General features: G+C 43.8%; 1 protein-coding gene across 19 annotated transcripts in view; it reads right to left on the bottom strand.

Annotated features, from left to right (window-relative positions):
* The window catches only part of NRXN3 (neurexin 3), a 1366589-nt gene that overhangs the window by 109303 nt on the left and 1236467 nt on the right, over nucleotides 1–20819 (bottom strand). For 7 of the 19 annotated variants that reach the window (XM_065404047.1, XM_065404046.1, XM_065404048.1 and 4 more), the window contains one exon: nucleotides 19128–19130. The exons of the other annotated variants lie outside the window; for them this stretch is intronic. In XM_065404047.1, the coding sequence (XP_065260119.1) occupies nucleotides 19128–19130 (3 nt within the window). The remainder of the gene's footprint in view (nucleotides 1–19127; nucleotides 19131–20819) is intronic. 19 annotated transcript variants of the gene reach the window in all.

The following is a 20819-nucleotide window of genomic DNA, read 5'->3' on the forward strand; positions in this document are numbered from 1 at the left end:
AAGGAGGGGGGGGGGGAAGAAGAGGCGGGTTAAGGGTGGAGGCTTGGGGGAAGGGGTGGCGTGGGCGGGCTGTGGGTTGAGTCCCCCACCCTTGGTGCTTGCAGAATAGGGGAAGCTGCCACTGCTGCTGCACAATGTGCTTCTCCTAGCCTACAGCACCTTCAGCCACCTTGCCTGCCTCATTGTCTCCAGTGCCTGTGTGGGGTAAAGTGGGGGCACCTCCCAACTATAGTACTGCACTGTACTGTATGGCAAAAAAAAAAATTCCCTGGAACCTAACCCCCCCCATTTACATTCATTCTTATGGGGAAATTGGATTAGCTTAACATCATTTCACTTAAAGTTGCATTTTTCAGGAACATAACTACAACGTTAAGTGAAGAGTTACTGTACTCCAAACCTTGGGAGGTAGTGAAGATGGGTTCTGCCATCAGGCTCTAATATTGCCTCATTCATTGGCAGAGCCACCCTGGAGGGACCTACAGCTGATGAAATGTCCACCAGGAAATGTATCTCCCAAATACCCTTATGGTGAAGACAGATTCAAAGAAATCACTTTGCTTCTCTGCAATATTCTTTGCCAGCTTAGTTACTCCTTGTAGTTCAGCTGACACAATCATTCTTTCGTAGGCTTCCTGCTTCTAATATTTCTTGTGAGGTGAGTGTTATCCCTATTGTGTAGACGGGGACATTGAGAGACTGTTAGAAGAAATTATTTGACCAAGGTCAGACAGCAAGTCAGTGGCACAGTTAGTATTATAACGCAGAAGGCCTGATTCTCAGTTCTTCACTCTAACTACTCGGTAACATTATCCAAATAAAAATAGATTGTTCTAGGAAAAGTGTTGAAGATTAAGGAACTTCTTCTCTGGGATGGGAATGAGTCACTCAGTCTCAGGAAGCTAGGCTGCACTGCGTGACTAACAACATCTCTTTCATTCCCCATAATTTATTGTGGGGAAAAAACAAAATGATTGCTTTCCTGAAAGGGGGCATCATCTACTTAGAGCAGGTGACTGGGAGTCAGATCGCCAGGGTGCTATTTCTGGCTTTGCCACTGACTCACTGCGTGACTTTGGATGAAACAGGCACAGAAAGGATTTCCTGAGTCTGTTTTCCTATCTGAGAAAATGGAATCCATACCTACCTCCCAGCCTGTATTGTAAGAATGCCTGAATGTATGTATATTGCTTTAAGATCCTTGGATGAGAGGGCTTATTGTCATTAAAGATGAAACACCTTGTCCCTGATGCAACACTGTACCAGTCAGCTCAAGGGCCCAGGAGCATTGTTTTGTGCTCCTCTGCCTGAGACCCAGTTTTGATCTTGGGAGGAGTAAAGGGGGTTTCTGCTCTCATTGGGCAGGCTGTCAAAGCAATAGAAGCAATGAATCCATAGGAGGAGTTCCGCAAATGGTCACAAATTACACTCTCAATCCATCACCTTGTCTTTTGCTTACCCTGCTGAACAGAACTATCACAGCGCCTGAGGGGGTTGTAGATCACTTTCCCCAATGGGGGACTGCAGTCATAAAGAGGGGACAAGGTTGAGGCTTTGCAGAACGGGCACAGAAGAGAGGAGATCTAACCTGCCAGATTGCTTGTAGAGAAGTCTTTGGAGGAGTCTAGCTCCTCTCATTGAATATGCCTTCCAAAATGTCCTGCCACAGGTGAGAGCAGGGATGAGGAGATGCAAAGCCGTTCTCTTAGGCACTTCTATGTCACTTTTCATCCAAGGACCTCAAAAAGCTTTGAAAACATTAATTAAGCTGAACAATATTCCTGGAGGCAAGTATCATTACACTTATTTAATGGATAGTTAAATTAGGGCAGAAGAGGTTTAGTGAGTTGATCAAGGTCACAAAGCAGGTCAGTGGTCAGTGTGATCCAGAAATAGAACCCAAGAGCCCTGACTCCCATTCTGAACTCTGTAAAACACTCCCTTTAAAACCATATATACAGCAATTCTCTGCTTATCTAGGGTATGGGCAGACGCTTTTCATTCAGTCCTACACCTTTGTTCATAAGATAAATCCCCATTAGACCTGATTATGAAAAATGCTGAGGGCTCTTTGCATGCTTCAGGAAACACTCAGCACTTTGCAGGATGGAATCCTCTTTCTTAGCTACCTAGCTGGTGAGTCTTGCTCGTGTGCTCAGTGAGAAACTGATCATCAGGTTTGGGGTCATAAAGGAATTTCCCCTGCGTCAGATGGGCAGGACCCTGGAAGTTTTCAACTTCCTCTGCAGTATGGAACAGGGATCACCTGCTAGGATCATCTGGGTATATTTTCCCTAATCCATTTCCTGCCACTACAGGGGCCTTGGGCATTGATGGCATCTCAGTCTCTCCTGTTCTTTGACTGCCATTTTAGTCCTGAGGTCTGAAATGCTTTAGTTTAACTACAGTTGTTGGGCTCAATAGAGGGGTATCTGAGTGAAATTTAATGGCCTGTATTATGCAGGAGGTCAGATTAGACGATTTAATGGTCTCATCTGGCTTTAAACTCAGTGACCCTTTTTAATCCTTTGACTGAGAGGGTAAGAGCTGTACAGGTTGGCTAATATCTAGCCTTGAAACTCTTTTTAACATTGAGAAAACCAGTCGTTGCAACCAAAAATGCACAAACCCCAGTCAACTATCTAAACCGCCTGCTTTCCCTTCTCCAAAGATCTTGCACTCCTCATTCGGGTTGCCTCTTTCTTTGTTGACTACAGGACTATAACATTTTGATTTTCACATTTGACTTCTCCAGTCTCCCTGTGCTTCAGAGCTGTGCAGCCCTCAGGCATTTATGCTGGCCTGAGACCAAGCCAGACTTTAATGCTTCCTGGCAACTGGGGATGTGCATGCTCAGAGAACACTCATCCTCTACTCTCAGATCCCTTTATTAAAGGGAAAAGGGCAAGTTGTCCGATATGAAAAATGGGAATGGCGACAAGATAAACTTTGGAAGCCACCATGTAGAGAAACAGCAAATTCCACTTTGTCAGATTGAAAGAATCCAGTTGACAGCCTACATTCCTATCACCTTATCCAATCCCCACCCTCAATCTTCTGTTGACTATCTCACCAAATCTATAGGAAACACAGGGTTTGTCAAAGCAGTTCTGACTACTGGTCCACCTTGTTTGTCCACCCTGCCTCCTTTGATATGGCATCAGACCACAGGTCCATCTAATCCAATAGCCTGCCTCCTGCAGTACCTGATCAGATAATCTGGTCCCTCTCAGCCAGTATCCTACCTGGCAATGACCACAACTCCACACAATCACTCTGCTTACTGTCATCCTTCACTATGTTATGTCTAATTTTTATGTTAAGCTCTTTGGGACAAGGACTTGTAGTTTGCATTTGCCTATTAAGTGTCATGCACACCGAAGGCACTATCTGAGTTTAAATAAATAATACATCCAATACCGTGCATGTTGGGGAAAAAATCTTCTTGACCTCTGCAGGTGATCAAAACAAAAGAAAATTGATTACACTGTAGAGTGCATAGCTACAAAAGTTGCTTAGTGATCATGAAATTATCCAGCACTGTCACAGAATACTGCAACAGAATTTGTCTTGATGGCCTCCTGCAGCTAAGATATCAGGAGACCTGGCTAGGAGGACCTGCCTGTTTACTGATCTTGTGTCTTTGTGTGTGTGTGTCAGTTTCAGCTACCTCCTGCATAGTTTCCGTTCACTAAAAACAAAGAACATCAGAGACATTCAGACTCACAGGGAGTTCTAGAAACTAATGAAATAACACCAGACAAGTTATGGAAACTGTGCCATTTGAAGCTTGTGTATCGCCTTTCTGGCCCTTCTTCTTCAATCAACTCACATTCTCTCTATGGGATGCACTGGGCTTCATAGACCAGACGAATACAATTCAAACTTACTGTCGCTCTTCCTCACCACCACCACCAGCTAAGTTAGAATGGAAAATGACCTTCTCTTGAGAGCACCATCACTGCCATCTGTGATGAGGGGAGCTGTCCCTGTTACTAACTAGATTTGCATGAATTAAAATATATATATATACAAATGCCCTAAACAGCTTTGAGCAGCACCAAAGGACCACTAAGGGTCAGTTAAACATACTGGTTCATTTTATGTTGTGGTTATTGCGTCTCAAGCTGCCACTGCTTTTAAAGGTAGGTGGTTCTGGTGTTGTTCTCTTGTGGCTCTGTATGGAAAAGACTGATAGATCAGACTATAAGCTGGGATACTGTGGGGAGATGCTCCTCCTCCAGATCTGCAAATAACACTGTGATCCTGACTGGCAGCACCTCTGCTATTTCATTTCTGAGACTCCAACTTAGTTCCTTCAATGTATCTCAGTCCTAATCTGCAGGACCCCCTGCTATTCCAGTCCTGGCTGACTCTAGGAGACTGACAATCATTCCAGAATGTGTGTTGTTTCTCTTATATGAATAACTGCCCAGTGGAGACTTCTAAAGGCATCAAATTTATTTCATTGTGACATAAGCTAGTTATTTACCAATATCTCCTGAAGTGAAAACATAGTGCATTAACCCCATATGTTGTCCCCCAACCCTGACCACAGCTAACCATTTCCTCTCATTGCATAATCTAACCTGTACACACAAAAATGCATTTCCTTAATGGAGCCATGGATCTCGGGCTCTTGTCCTTGGCCATGGAGACCCCCACAGGAACTGTACTGCTGGGTCACAGGTGGGCTGGGGAAAGGTGAAGTGAGACAGAAGACCCAGAAGATGAAGTGACTTTGCTGCTCAGCAGTGGGAGTGAAGGAGAAAAGTATCCCTTCCCCATTCAGCCCCTCCCCATTCCTGGTGATGCAGGCTTGTTGCATTGGCTAAGATTTAGTTCTTAGTGCAGGGGTGGGGAGTGTGTGGTCAGAGGTCCACATGCAGCCTGCATGGTCCTGAAATGTGGCAGGTTCATCCATCTCAGCTACAGAGGTACAGCCCATAGAGAATAATGACTCTAAGAGGCCAGAGCCCCATTACGCCTCTGCAGTGGCTCTATGGCTGCCTTGGTGTTTTGTTTTAATTGCTGTTGAACTCAACAAAGAAGCAATTCCTGTTGATTTCTTAGGGAATGACAAGCACAAGCCAGTGCTGCTGCATGCATTTATTATGGTTAAAATATGTATGTGCATTCATATGTAAATTATACGTGCCCTTCGGGCTCCTCGCAAATCATCAAATCAGCCCACGTGTCACAAAGTTTGGGAATCCTTGTGTTAGTGTCATCCAATCTGCCTGTCAGAGCCCTTATATTTCTACAGGGGACAGAGGGGAAACTTCCCTTTCTGCCCTGTGTGAGTGATTCATCATTTCATTCTGCTGCAGAATCCGTCTCCAAAGGTTTCGGACAGTGGTGTTAAGAGAAATGGCAAGACAGCCATTTGAAGGAAAATCGTTATCTCCCCCCCTCCTCTGTCTGTCCCCACTGGTATCCGCACAGGAGGTACACGTAGATGGCCTGTATAACTTGCAGAGCTGATGGCACGGCTTTCGGACTCAGCTTCCAAAATACCACCCTGCAGCACCTGAGACCTTTTAAGAAACATTTGAGTCTTTATGTTCATTTTAATGTAATACTGACAAAAGGTGCCATGTTAATGGCAGTCAGAGACCTCTAATGACAATGCAGGTAGAGCTGCAAACCACTTCTTCCCCAACAAACCAATGTGCCTTCACTCTGTGCTGCAGGCATATGCTATAGGTAAGAAGAGAATTAACTTTTCCTAAACTGATAGAAAACTTGGCCTCTCTGCTAAGGCTGCCAATAAAGGGGGACAATCAGTGCCCATTATGGCTGCTTTTATCAGGTGGACACATCTTTGAGAAACCGGGAACAAGACCTATCAACATTTCACATCTTGACATAGCGACGACCTTCAGTGATGACTTTCAGCCTAGACAAGATTTCAGCTAGTGACTTAAGAACTAAAGGCTTCAAATCCAATTACCAATCTCCTAAATCAAGTCCCCCATATTTATAATGCCCATTGGGATTCCTCAGAAACAAGAGTAGGGGATGTTCCTGCTATATATATTATGTGCAATAACTGTGCTATCTGGATAACACCATAGTGCAACAACTGAATTCCCTGTTCAGTGCACTTTGTAGAGTGAGTTGGTGGGTCTCGGACTAGATCCCAGTACAGAAGTGTCCACATAGCAAAAACCTCCACCACAATTGGCAGCCAGCAAAGAGATTAAGGACAGAATCAGTCACAGAGACTGAACTCTCTGCTCTTCCCTAGAGGCCGACTCCATGGAGCAGAAGCTTGCCCTGCCATAGTCCGTGATGCATGACTTTTGTGAATGAACAGACAAGATCAGTATCAAATAGGGTGTCTTTCATCAACATTAAATTCACTTACTGTTAAAATTATAGTGATATTAACAAATTACAGGGAGACATTGATGCTAACATCTATACCTCTCAGAAGGCAAGGACAACATCTATACAGCAACATTTCCACTTTTGGTGGTTGCTGTAAATAAACAGGCTTCTCACAACCAATGACATGAATAAATGAGAGAGAGAGAGAGAGAGAGAGAGAGAGAGAGAGAGAGAGAGAGAACTACAACACAATTTGTTAGCTTCAAAGTTAAAGCCAGCCAATGTTTTTATAGGATCCAATTACCTAGGGGGCATTTATGGTGTTTTGCAGCGTTTCCATATATTTATGTCATTCTTGGGCTAATGTGATCAGCTGTTCAGCCCCACTGCAGCATGGCTAGATCTCTGCAGTCTTTATCCATTGGTCCCTGCTGAAAATGCCAGGCAACAGATCATGGCAGAGCACCTTCCGATAAGTCTCTCTACTCTAGATGCTGCAGTGGCGTCGGTGCCCTTGGCTCAGTCTGGTGGAAAGCACCTGCTGCAGTGATTTCAAATGGGCTCGAGGAGGGGGTCATACATACGTTCCTCAGCATTAATTTTCCTAGAGTGATATGAATTAGAGATGGACAAAAACTGGTAAATGGTCTGGTACACCCAGCAGGGTTGTTCTCTGTAGAGTAGCCTGTTTCCTATAGCATATTTATTGGCAGCCCTGTGAAAAGCATCAGTTCACATCAACTGCCAAGGAGCAAATGGCGATAAGGAAGGTCAGGGTGGCTGAGTGGTCCAAGGCACTGCATTAAGATGACAGTCCCTCCTGTAGCTGTGGGTTCACATGCTATGTCTAACACCAGCCATGTTTCAAATTCCATAATGGCAGGAAGATGGCCTGCATGGTACAATCAGTGTTGCACAGGACAGATTTCTATGCATACCACAGCCTCTCCTGCTATACAGGGCATGAGTTACTTGTATTTGCTAGACTGAGGGCACAGCTCTGAAATTCTGAGCAAGTGGTTTCATGCAATTCTAGTGAGAAATAGATGTGCCAGCTTGGCATGTCAGAGAGGAGAGCTGCTCCATCACCTGGAGATGGGTTAGTATAGTATCCCTCTTGGGCAAGCACTCAATGGACAGATGGCAATGGGTAGCTATAGAGGGGGCTGTCTCATCCCCAGGAAGGTGTCTGACAGAAATGGTTGCATTAAATTACACAGCAGATAAAAGGTGCTTCCCAATGGAGAGGTGGACTTTCACCCATACTTGGTGCTTTAGTGTGGGTTTGGGGTAGAAACAAAGGAGTGGCAGATAGTATAAAGTATCCAGTTTAGAAAATAAATAATATGGTGCTGGTGAAAGGTGCCAGAGTGTCAGCCCTGGAAAACGAAGGTCTCTATCAAGCCACAGGTCACTACATCTTTGGCAGGGCAACATTCCCCAATATTGTGTCTCACCCCAGACCTAGAAGAACCACCTCTAGAGTCGATCAGTCTTCGTGACTCATTCATTCACTGGCTTCTGTCCTTGTGGTTGCTGAGGATATCTATGCACTAAGAACTGGTCTGAGACCCAAAAACTCATTTCACATAAGCCCTGAACAGCCACATATGATGACTCTTGGTCACCATTGACTTAAGATGGATTCATGCTGGCAGCCTAGAGGTGAAAGGCTCTCTGTTTCTTTCATGATCTCCTGAGCCATCCAGACTCCTTTGATGATGAGGTAAGGCATAAAGCTAGTCAGAAAAATTCTAAACTTTTTTTTTTCCAAGCAAATTTTTTGATTTGTCAAACTTGAACCATTCCACTGAATGATTTTGACAAAATTCCATCACAACTCTGCCTAGTTTCCTGGCAGCTTGCCTGCCTGACTTCTCCCCATCCCACCTTCCAGGGTCTGCAGCTCTGGGAAAGTCAATCACTTGGACTTCCCTTTAGCCAAGGGCCCCAGGACTTCCACTTTGTGGACTGCATTGGAATCAGGGACCTCAGGACTTCCAGAATCCTAGGTCAGAAGGCTCTCCAGCCTGGCCAATTCCTAGGGCATCTGGGAGTTGGCCACTCTAGGGAACCAGCTAGCCTGATAGTTGGTGTTCTCAGTGCTTCCAGGCTCCTGGCTGCATTTCAACCTGCCAGGGCCAGGACAGATCCAGGGAGTCCAGTCAATCTGGTCAGTTTCATCACTGCTATTTGGTGGTGGACAGCTGCGAAACTGACAAGAATCATGTCAAATTTCAGGTTGTAGCTGCAAAGGCTTCCAGGGCCCCTGGCTCCAAGACAGGCCACCAAGTGGGCAGCTAAAGATCCCAGGTAGCGTATTTCATTTTGGACACACCATGTTTCATTGTTTCCTAAGTGAAAAATTGCAGGATTTCAGTTCTGCAAAATTTTTTGTGTGGTTGGCTTTTCGTCCCTTTTTGGGATGATTTTCCCCCCAAAATTGTCAGGGCTCACTCTAGTAAGGTGTTCCTTGGGTTAAGAAAGATCCATGCAATGACAATGCACAATGGCAGAATGCTTTACATCTGGATCACTCCAAAGTAGCTAAGATCCATCTGTTTTTTGTAATACTTCTTGCATCTCAGTGACATACACTGCTGTTGTTTAGACTACTGTTTAGACACGCCTGTGATGTAGAAGTTAATCATCTAATACCCAGAAAGATATTGGAATCTGCTGTGACACTAGAAGTCTGAATAGCCTTTCTGGCCCTTCCCTCTTGTTCCATCTAGGGACATTCTGTTGCTGAGATGCGCTGCCCAAGAGACAGGAGAAAGATAACATTCCAGCCTCAGGGTTCCTTAAATTTTCAGCAAAAATTAGGAAAGCAAAAGGGGAAACTGTCTTGAGAGTAGAGCTGTCATAAGGCGACACAGCTAGCTGGAGTGTTAGCTCTGCACACAATAGGCACAATCTATTCAGCTCCACAATGTTGTCAGAGGAAAATTTTCAGCTGGCTTTGTGCCCAAAATTTGGCTTTTGTAAAATGAAGATTTTATAGAACCTAAAAGCAAGGGAAATGTTCCCAAGCATTAGCAAAAGCAATGAAGACATTAATTTCAAAAAATCCATCACCTGTATTGTGAAGAACCCAAATACAAGCGCATTGTGATACTGCATAAGAAGGGGCAAGTGAAATTGACTAGAAACAATTAGTGATGAGTTTGTTTTCATTGCAAATATGAGTGAAATGCAAAAAGTAAACCTGCAGCATTCATAGTGAAAAGCAAACTGGATATATTTTTTTTATTTTAAAATTGAAAGAGCTACTTGCAACATAGTTAAGGTAGTTAAAATATGATTTTAACCTGACTGTGAAGCAATACTGTCTTGCAAATGCACTTCCTTACTGACTTCCATGACTCCCTACAACTCCAGGTCTGGGCCTACACACAACTCTGAGCTACTTCAAATTCTGACCTGGGGCGCCTGCTCTCCTGATGCACCTCATTCCTGATCTGTAGTACCATCTGCAATTTCCGTTCTAAACCTCTACAGCAGAGGTAGCCAAATTGTACAAAAATGTGTTCTATGAACAAATGACCACTGAGGATTAGTTTGACACTGTCTTCATCATACTACTACTACTACTTTGCACTTAAATAGCATTTTAATTGAGGACCTCAAAGCACTTAGCAATAAAACCTGAAAAGACCCCTATTAGATATGGAAGCATTATTATACTAATTTTACAGATGGGCAAACTAAAGTATAGAGAGGTTATGGGACTTGCCTGAGGTCACACAATGGCTCCATTTCAGACTCCCAGTTCGCTGCTCTAACCTCTGGACTCCAGTTTAGGCTGCAGCACTTGACTCTCTGCTGTATAAACACTACTCCTTTAAACAAAACTCCAGTGCCCCAGAAAAAGTGAGTCCAGATGTCCTTCTCGTCACCACCCCAGTCTGGGACACAGAGAAGGGAGGCTTTACAGCAACTAACCAATGAACCGTATCTCACTGAAGAGCCCAAATGCTGGGACTGGTCATTGTCATAATGGACAGCTGCTCTTTCTGTGCCTCTAGCCATGGAGAATAATCATCTGAGTTTCCTGCACTGGAATAATTCTCCTTTGGGCAATACTCATGTGCAGGAGATGCACCCAGCTGTTACCAAACAATTGTGGTATCCCTTGTTCACCTCTATCTGCATATGTCTGCCTGGGAAATGCTAAAACAGGTTTGTGTTAGGTTTGCGTAAGGTTCTGGAGGTGCATATTGTTAAAAGAGAGTCTAGAAAACAGTTCCTGGAAGAAGGGAACCAAATTATTTTTACACAGCTCAGAATAGACCACAACATGTACCGCATGTCATGTGCTATAGCTAACTTCACTGTCTGCAGCAACAACTGCCAAGCTGCATGTCTGTTCTCATTTATCTTTCTGTATTATGAGGCTGGGAGATTGCAACTTCTATGTTACCACATGATCACATCTGTGAGTTAATGCAGCAAGGTGTGCATGCATAGTTTGGACTGCAACATAGTAATAGGAATGCACAGAAACTAACACAACTTATCTCATCACAAGGTCAAGGGCTAGATCCACTTCCAGATGGTGCAGAGGTCTTTACCGGCTTGGCTTCCTGCACCCCAGAAGACATTCATCCCAAAGGAGGGCACCTGGTATTACTGCCATTGTTCTCTCTTGGGGGGTTCTCAGCTGTGGGAGACCTTTAGATTATGGCTAAGACTCTATCAGAAATAATAATAATCATACCTAACACTTACACAGCACTTTTCACCCATATTGTTCAAAGCACTTCACAAAAGAAGGAAGCATCATTATCCCCCTTTTACAGATGGGTAAACCGAGGCATGGGGACGTGAAGTGCCTTGGTCAATGTCATACTAGCAGGCCAATAGCAGAGCTAGGTCTCAAGACTAACTGAAGTCCAGTCCAATGCCCTATACTGCCTGAAAAAGGCTGGTGGTTGATATTACTCATTTAGTGCCAAGAAATTGCTCAGCACTTTAAAAGCAATAAAGCTAAAATTAGTCCCTATACCAAAGAGTTGGATCTTTATAAAGTCAACTGTGGAGAAGACAGGATGTCCAGGAAAATCCAAAGTGAGCATCACAGAAGGGAGGTTTTAGGATGGTCAGCCCTGAATCAGTGTATCTCCTGGCCAGTATAGCTACACATGCTCTTCAGGCAAACATCATCCCCTTTGGGGTGCTGGTCCCTGTAATCCTCCTCACCACTGCTATGATCAGATGGAAGGTATGAACAGTGACTGGCAGATCTTACTCTTTCCGTGGATTTATTCCAGATTTACACCTCTTGTGGTGCCATAGAAGAGGAGACAGAATCAGCAAATGTGTATCGAGAAGATAAAGTTAATTATAAAGAGGTTAGTTTATCAACTAGCTAGAAAATACTCTGAAATGTGACTTTAATTGTAAGACTCATTTTCAGGTTTGTCTTTTTATGGTTTCAATATCATCCACACCCTCGTCGTCTCCAAGAGGAAGGTGGAAAATGGAAGAAAAAACACTGAAAGAAAATGGGGAAAAGGACAGAAATCCTACTTAGGAATTATCCTAGCAGATGCCTGTCCACAGTGCAATCCCATCTCACCATCCTAATCCACTTTCAGTAGGAACCAAAGAAATGCACAGCGGGGTGATTTGTGTTTAAAGATCAAAGGGCACTGACCGATCACGTTAGTGGTAAAAGCAAAGCAAATGAGATCTTAGGCTGTATTGAGACAGGAATAGAAAATAATACAGAAATTGTCATCACAATTGTACAAATCAGTGGTGCAGTCCAACTGCAAACACTGAGTTCATTCTGGTCACTTCATCTCATAAAGGTCATAACAGAAAAAATAAAAAAGGTCCAGAGAGACATTTTGAAGAGTAAACACAATAAGGGCTTGATTCTCTTCTCACTCACACTGTTTTTGCTCTGGTATGGAGTTACTTCTGGTTTTCGCTAGTGTGAGTGAAAAGAGAATCAGATCCTAGGACTTTTTGGTTTGGAAAGAAGAGTAAGAGAGGAGTTAATCTAAAATAATGCATGTATAGACACAGCTGTTTATCTCACCCAGTAATACAAGAGTAAGTGGGCAATCAAAATTAAAAAATCAGGCAACATATGTTAAGCAAGTAAATATCAATATTTTATAACTTGTGGAATCTACGGCCACAGGATATTACTGAGGCCAACAGAATAATAAACTTTCCAGAAGGATTCACTATTTGCACGAACAGCACCTGCAGCGACCTGAGCTACATTAATATTAAAAAGACTATCAATCTTCATGCCCCTTAAACTGACTGCCAGCTATGGGGTCAGGAAGAAATCCAGCACACATACATAAAAGGCATCATTAGGTGATTTGTGGGGGTTACCCCTTCCTCTGAAACATCCCAGATGCTCTGACACCTGCGGTACTCTCTGCTAAACCTGTCCATGAGCTCAGTAATAGTTCTGCTATGGAAGTTCATCATCTTTCTATACACAAGCCGCACCTTCCTCCCTTCTGCATTCTGCAGGTCAGCTGGAAATAGAAATGACAAACACTGACAGAGAAGGGACTTGCTGCTAGCTGGCTAGGATCACAAGGCCAACAGACAGTTTATTAGGGTCTAAGAGGCAGATCTGTTTCAGTATCTTATATCTGTGGACAACGTTTTATATCAGACTGAGACTACAATAGACAAAGGGGGAAGGCATGGAAGAGAGCAGGCAGGAGACATGAAGGGGAGGATAACAGAGGAGAAGGAGAGGGACAGTAGGATGGAGAGAGAATGATAGGAGAGGTAATGGTTATAAAGGAAAAATTATGAAAGCTGAGACAGAAGAAGGGTGATGCAGCGATCTGGCGGTCTAACAATGTTCACGTGAATTCTTGTGGGGAGACAGTTGCCACTGACGGCAAGTCATAAACATTAATGGCAGAGCAGCTTCAGATGGCACAGCAGAGGTCATTCACAAGTACACCGCATCGCAGAGAGCCTTTTTTAATTTAAAAGAAAAAAGAATCCAGCGCTTGACGTGAATGGTTTTTCTTTGATTTGTTTTTGAGGTCTGTAGATAAAGACAACACAGTAAAAACTGAAAAGCACATCTGAGCTCATCTTGTCCAGCAGCTTGGAACATCGCACTGAGGGGTTGAACATCAGTCTGAGGAGCACAGAGGTGTGGGGCTCTAGGTGTAGTTTAACAATTAACTCTGTGCTCCTGGCCAGTGAGATAATTAGGCCCCACTTTATTAAAAATGTCTCCACTTCGGATTAGTGGGTTTTCAGCCTGGTAAGGGAAGAATGGTGAACAAATCTCTCCCACGGGATACTGGTACAAGGGTCAAACCCCAGGCTTTGTCGCTGAGGAGTCAGAGCCTAGAAATGTTTTAATGAAAGGATTCAATGGCTAATGAAAACCCTTTGCCAGTTCAAATAGGACTTCAAAGCAGAGGAGCTGTCACAGAGGGAGCAGCAGTACTGGAAATAAACTAATAGGTGACCATACCTGGGAAAAGGACGTCTTATGGAAGCAGGTGCTGTCTCCTACTGAGAGCTTAGTTAGTTTCCCAATGTCCGGGAAACAAACTACACGGTGTAACACTATCACCACAGACAAAAACTGTTAATGGTTAGTAAAGCGCACTTCTGCAGAATATGATAATGAAATATAGATTAGGGCACCTGTCTGGACTTACTGCTGCTGTGCTTCAGAAGGGGTCATGTTTGAAAAGGGACAGAAACCTGAGGCCCTGCCTATTGTAATCATTAAAGAGTCCACAATACTTTTTGCCTTACGAGGGAAGAGATTAGTCTTGGTGTCCTGGTGAAGTTCCAATTTGGTTAATTACATTCTCCCGCTCCCAACTTTTTCTTGTGCTTCAACTCAGTATAGTAAATTTCTTCACTTCCTAACCTAAACCACTGGTGGTACTGCTGGACAATGTTCAACAGCTACCATGTTCTGCCCTGAAGGTGACTTCATTTCAGTGATGAACAAAATGATCCTTGTGCATAGTTTTTATGTTTGTAAATAGATTTGGAAACTTTGGGGGTGAAAGTAATTAACATCCACTATTAATGATTACTATTATTATGCATATGTAGTCCTCTGAAATGTGCCAGAGTGACCTCTCAGAGACTGAAGTCCTCCATTATCCAAGACCAGCTACAGCATAGACAATGACCAAAACCATCATAATTTAGGGTCCATGGAGACATCAGTTTCTTTACATAGGTGGTGGATTTGTGGCTTCTGTTCAACGAGATGAGGACACTAAAACTCCATCCAATTAGTGGACATAAAAATAGGGCAGCCCCATTTCCCATGTTACTGGTGGAAGTCACAGCACTGCCCACTGGGATTCTGTTAAATGGATCAGTTTGGGCAGCCTCCCGCCCCTTCTGGGTATTCTGTTGAAAGAATCAACAGAACTGTGAGCTTCCCCAAGTCAGACACAAGATGGAAAACAGACTTTGCATCTTGCACTGAGCGATTCAGCTCTGCTAGGCTGTTTGGTGAAGGCAGGTCAATCAAGGTCTAATTGGCTCTAATTGGTACTCCCACAAGCTGTAACATTCTCTACCAGCAGCTTAGTGCCACTCAAAATGATAATTGTTTCCCTCCTTCAAAGACAGCAAAGGAATTCTCCGACACTTGTCTGATCCTCACAAGCCAAAGCCCTACTGCTCAATGTAAGCAAGGCAAATACATCAGCACATGGAGGAAATGGCATCTAGAGAGATTTGAACTAGAGAGATTTGAACTAGAGAGATGAACGATCATTGCAAATGGCAATCAGTAAAACACAGTTTCACTGCACAGCAAGTGTATGTGTTGGTAGGTAAGGAGGCAGAGTCTACATTCATTTTGTTCAGAATCTCTCTAAATATAGGATTTGTGAACAGTGATCTTATTGCTCATCACTCACACAACCATGATCTCCTTTCCAATTATTTTTATTGTTGCTACAGCCCATTATTTGAGTTTTCAAGAGGACTGACCCTTTTCAAATAGTACTTCATCTTTTCTTAATCAACGTTTTTTTAGAACGTGGTCAAAATGGTCAAAATTTTGCTGACCAAGTTTTTTGATCCAATTATGGTCTTTTAAAAATTGCAACAACAAAAAAGTCAAGGTTATTAAAATATTCCATTTTCATGTAATTTTCAATTATAGTATCAGAATTGGAATTATAATCCATACCAACATTTTTTTTGGTTATCAAAAACTATGTTTTCGCATTGAAACCTGAGTTTTCGGTCAGTGAAAAATTCAGAAATGATTTCATAAAAATTTTGGTAAAAATATCAGTGAAAAATTCACAAAACAGGAGATGGGTCCACTTTGAACGCTGCAAAATGGAAACAAGCTTGAATGGTTTTGCACAATTTTCCTCCATTTTTCAACCAGCTATATATGCATCTAGCCCTTTCCTTTAATCTTGCTCATGTTCAATCATAATGAACATTACCCCTACCCTGAAATGGGTCTGAAGTTAGGGGATGGATTGAGGCCAAGACATGGGAATCAACATGTTGAACGCAATAGGAGTTTAGATCTGGATCCATATCTGAACTTTATCAAAGTCAATGGGATTAGTCAGCAAGTAAAATCTACTGATGAGAGCAAAGGTTTGCTGGGCCAGCGGGTTCTCAGGTCTTACAACTCAGCCTTTCACGAATAAGTCTGTGTCTGGTTTCCAGGCAGAATATGAAAGTGTTGTGCGTTAACAGTTCCCTGTCTCTTCCATGGACTTCTGTCTGAATTTGCCCACCCTAACAGAGACAAGGGTTCCCAAGCTGGAGAGCTTGGAGATGCTACAGTGTGGGGTGCAACCGACAGATGCAGTAAGTTCAGTTTTGCAGGTGCAGCCTCACTGTTGCTTTGTATAATTGTAATCATTCCCCCTGACTTCTCAGTAATGCCCCTTTGGAAGACATGAAATAAGACACTGTTTAACCATAGTCATCTTTCATCGCCACCACAGAAGATGTCTCTCTCAAATCTGAAAAGAATAGCAAAGCTGGATAAAAACAGTTTACAACTAGAGAAGATGGAAAACTCAGTTTAAAAAAAAATGACCTTCAGCTACTGCAGTGTTTAAATGGGGTTTGAATGGGAGAAAAGTGCTCAGTAAATTCAAAGCGACCAAGCTTGACAGAGGCAAAGAGACAGCTGGTCTGTGCCATTACTTCCCTCTGCCTTTAAAATGATCCTGGATGTTGTAAACTGTTATTTACATCCTCTAGTCTATTTCATTTGTGAGTTGCTTATGGAAGGAGATGATATTGCCCTCCTTTCACCTGCCCCCCCTTGCTCCCTGACAAAAGCTCTGAATTACCTTCCTAATCCTCCTGGCAGCCTTTGATGCCTGGAATCCATCATTGCAAGAACAGGCTTCAGGAAATAAATCCCTACCAGCAAGGCCTGCTGAGCCCCACCAGCCGAGTGAAAGGGCACTGAAAACCTGATCCAAAGACACTGGTCATGCTACTGGATCCTGTACATGAACCATCAGACACTTAATTGCATAGTTAATGTGTAATAACAATGCTTATTTCAGGATAAAGACTTGGCCACTCCTTTGCAAGCAACAGGAATCACTACACAGTCACTTATTCCTGTTACTACAATGTCTCCTGAGTCCAGGCAATCAAGTCAGCTTCTGGCTGTGTGATCCCTTTTATTTATCCCTATTCAGACTCTTCTCCTCCCCCCGCCCCATTGGCCTCTCACAACATGCATGCAACTGGAGCTAAAGACATTTCCTTTCATCTTAGAGGGCACAACAAGCAGTTACATCAGTATTGGGGGCTGGCATCGTTCGGAGATGCCGTTAAAAGGCACAGGACATTTCTTAGCAGCTGCCTTTCATGGCAGACATTTTTTTAATTTCTGTTAAAAGTGGGCATCCTTAAGGATTTATGTGGATCGAGCAGGTCACATCATCTGAGCTGCCCAGAAGCCACTATAGTTCACTTACTCTCTGAATTCCCTTCACTCAAGTTTCCTATATGTCACCAAAGGATAGGGAGAGGGCAGCCACGTTCTGGGGCAGGGGGGAAGGAGGCTAGGGACTCTAGGATATGGTTACTTTGACTCGGGTCTGCACACTGCAGTGTAGACACCAGAACCCTAGGTTTGAGCACAGGTTAAAAAAATCTTAACCCCGGGTTAAAACACAATGTAGGTGCTCAAGCCAGGGTACCCTAACACAGGTCAGCTGACTCAAGTCCCACTAACTCTGGGCTTACATTGTAATATAGACATCCCCTTCGAGGTGCCTGGGGTGGTGTTTAGTTCTTCCAGATTTCTGGGTGGGCGCTTGAGCCGGTTCTCTTTCGTATTGTTAAGAGAAACCCCTAGATATTGAACCTGACCCTTGTTGCTGCCGAAACCACCTGGCAGAAGGGTTACAAGTCATCTGTGAAGTCTAAGGGGAAGGCAGGCGGCTAAGCGCCCCATAAACATGGTGAGAATCACATGTAAATTTAAGTCGTCTCACACATGCCCATTCTCTGGCCATATCCCACCCATCTTTAAGCCCGATCTCTTGAAAGTACAGGAATAGAAACCCAAGGGGTTTGAGACTCACTCCCACTCAAAGCAGAGGAGATGCCTAATGCTTCTCTGACTTGTATCCACATATAGCCTCCATTCACATTTGCCAAGACACACATGTTAAGCTCTCTGTTGAGCATAGCACAAGGCTTGTGGGATCAAAGCCAGACACTACAGACAGCAGTAGATGGAGGGCTCACAGTGAATTTACAAGAATTTAGGGCGGGAAGTGAAGGAGAATGCAGTGTTCAGCTGAAAATGCAGTGGTATTTTCAAAGCACTGTACAAAATAACACCTACAACCTTGCTGTGAGTCAGGTCAGCGACACTATCCCTGTTTTACAGACAGGGATACCGAGATACAAAGCGGGGCAGTGACTTGCCCATGGTCCTACAGAGAATGAGCTGGGATTAAAATTCAGCAGTTCTTGGCTCAGAAACCCATATTCAGTCCAGTAGACCACAAAGCTTCTCTCGCTAAACCTCAAAAAAACCTGAGCCATGGCAGCTCGCCTCCTGCAACATTGCTGCTTTCCATCTTTGCCCTTGACTGTCCCATCAATCTTCTTGCCATCAAATCCACTCTCACCTGTCAACACCCCCTGCTCATCCAATAGATTAAACGCTTCCAACAGGAGGAAAAATATATTAAAGGAATAATAATAATAATGCTGATAACAATAAAGAGTCTCAGAAATATATATTTCCTGCTCCTTCCTCCCTCCCTGTCTCCCCTCATTCGACAGTCGCCCAGTGATAGCAGCATTAATCATTAGGGCAGCAGCTGGGAGATAAAGACCAATCAGAATTTTCCTGTGCATTATGGTGTGTGTATGCACATGTTTGGGCGGGAGGGGGGAGACAGCAACAGAATAATCTGTCATTTTATATATCTATACTGCAGGAGCCGATCAGGACTGGTTCCCCATTGTTACTGCAGATTAAAATCATTCCTGTCCTTCTGCTCTCCTAGGAGGTCACCTTTCAGAAAAGGGGATAAATATTATGACAAGTTAAATCTTACCCAGTTTGTATTTATTTATATATGTTCTCAATCTGCCTTAGGGGTAGGAGGTCTCACGTATGTGGGACGGGAGAGACAGATAGCACCATGTTTTTTTCCCTCCCTGCTAGGACTGATTGCCAGAAGCCTCACGGATGTCATCCCCTCTGTAACAAGGTTTGCTGGTTGTACTGGAACTGAGCTGTCTGGGGATCCTACAGGGGCGTGGATGAGCCTAGGGGAGGTGTCTGTCAGCACAGGCTAGTCTGATTCAGTCATAGCTGAAGCAGAAGGAGCTGTGGAGCCTCAGCCCTCCCCACTGAAATCAGGTCATGTATTTTGATGAGTCTGGGCCAGTTTGGATAAAAGCGTTTCTCTTCTCATCAATGAAAATGGAGCATGGTGGCAGGAGCTTTTGCCCAGATCTGAGTGTTCTGGTCCCTCAGCTACACCTCTTCCAAAGCAGGGGGCTGGGCTGGAGTAGAAGGGTTGCAAAACAGTGCAGGTAAGGAAGTTCCCCCACCTGCAGTCTCTCCAAAACACAGCTGCTAAAAGCCCCTTCCTCCTACCATGCACGGCCATGTCACCCCTCATCTCTCAGGCTTTCTATTCACTCTTTCTCTCTTCCCACATGAAATTCAGTCCCCCATTTGCAGAAACAAAGCCTCTTTGTGGTCTCATCCTTTACTGCATCTCACCACTCATTCCCCCCTCTTGTTCCCTGCACTCTACTCAATAATACGAGTGCTCCCATCTTTGCCTTATTCTATCCTCCACTTCATGATTTCACCTATGCTGCCAGCATGTCTGGAGGTGGCCCTTGCTTTGCCCACAAAGCACTCTGTCCCTCTCCAAAGCAACTTCTTCAGGCAATTCTATTCACATCTGAAAGACAGCAACACTTGCCACGCAGCACCCTTTAGCACCAGTGTTGGGCACTGCAGGCAGCACTGACACAGATGGAAGATCGCCCTTTGCCAATTACCTGCCAGACCAGACTGAGAGAAGATGCATTTCACTTGCTCCAAAAAAGTGATCTGAACACTGAAGGGAAACATTCACATCCTGCACAATACGTGGATGGTTGGAATCTGTGGCCTGACCCTTTGGGCTCTACTTTTCCATGGAAATGGTGTCAAAATAAATACATATTTTGTGAGGAGGGGGATACAAATCATTCATGATCCCCATGTATAGCATCCCACCTACTTGTAGAATATGCTAATGGCAAGAGAAAGGGTTGGCTGTAAACAGGTCTGTGTGCCAGTCAGGTCTCATCAAGCCACTTTCACTGATCACTAGCGGCAACAAGACCTTACTGTGGCAGCTGTGGCTCACAACTCAGTGACATCTCATCTCACAGATGAAAAAGAAACTGGGGGAAACCTTTATGTTTGTGTTAACTAACCGCACCATTTCTCTAAAGAAACCCCAAGGCATTAATTAAATGGTTTCAGAAAGTGGGGCTGTCATAACAGCTTGGATGTGTTTCTAATTTCCATGCCATCATCCCAACGTGAGCCAGGAATAGTAAGAGACACATTCCCACCTCTCAGCCAGTCTTGTAACAAAACAAAATGGAAATATCCGCCCTATACGTCTGCAGCTCCCAGCCATTTCCCTGTGATGTATAAATACCAAAGAGAGCATACGTGCTTTAAGAAAAATGTGAGCCAATCCTCTGACTATATCTGAGCTGTAATCATCAATTCTGCTTTATTTATTTCTAAGCAGACATTTACTCCGCATTGTCTTTTGTGGTATCCTGTCATTGTACAACTGTCTTGGAAAAACAAAACTTTATTTCTATTCATTTAGTATGGCCAGTAATGAAATCTGTGCCTGTTTACAATGTCTAGCTATAATATCTATTTACATACAAGCCAATTTTTGAAAGTAGTCTCCCAAGTTGCACCCACATGGTTTACAAGCACTCCTGTCTGCAAGTGC

This window comes from Emys orbicularis, chromosome 4 (assembly GCF_028017835.1).
Source record: "Emys orbicularis isolate rEmyOrb1 chromosome 4, rEmyOrb1.hap1, whole genome shotgun sequence".
NCBI classification, from domain to species: Eukaryota; Metazoa; Chordata; order Testudines; family Emydidae; genus Emys; species Emys orbicularis.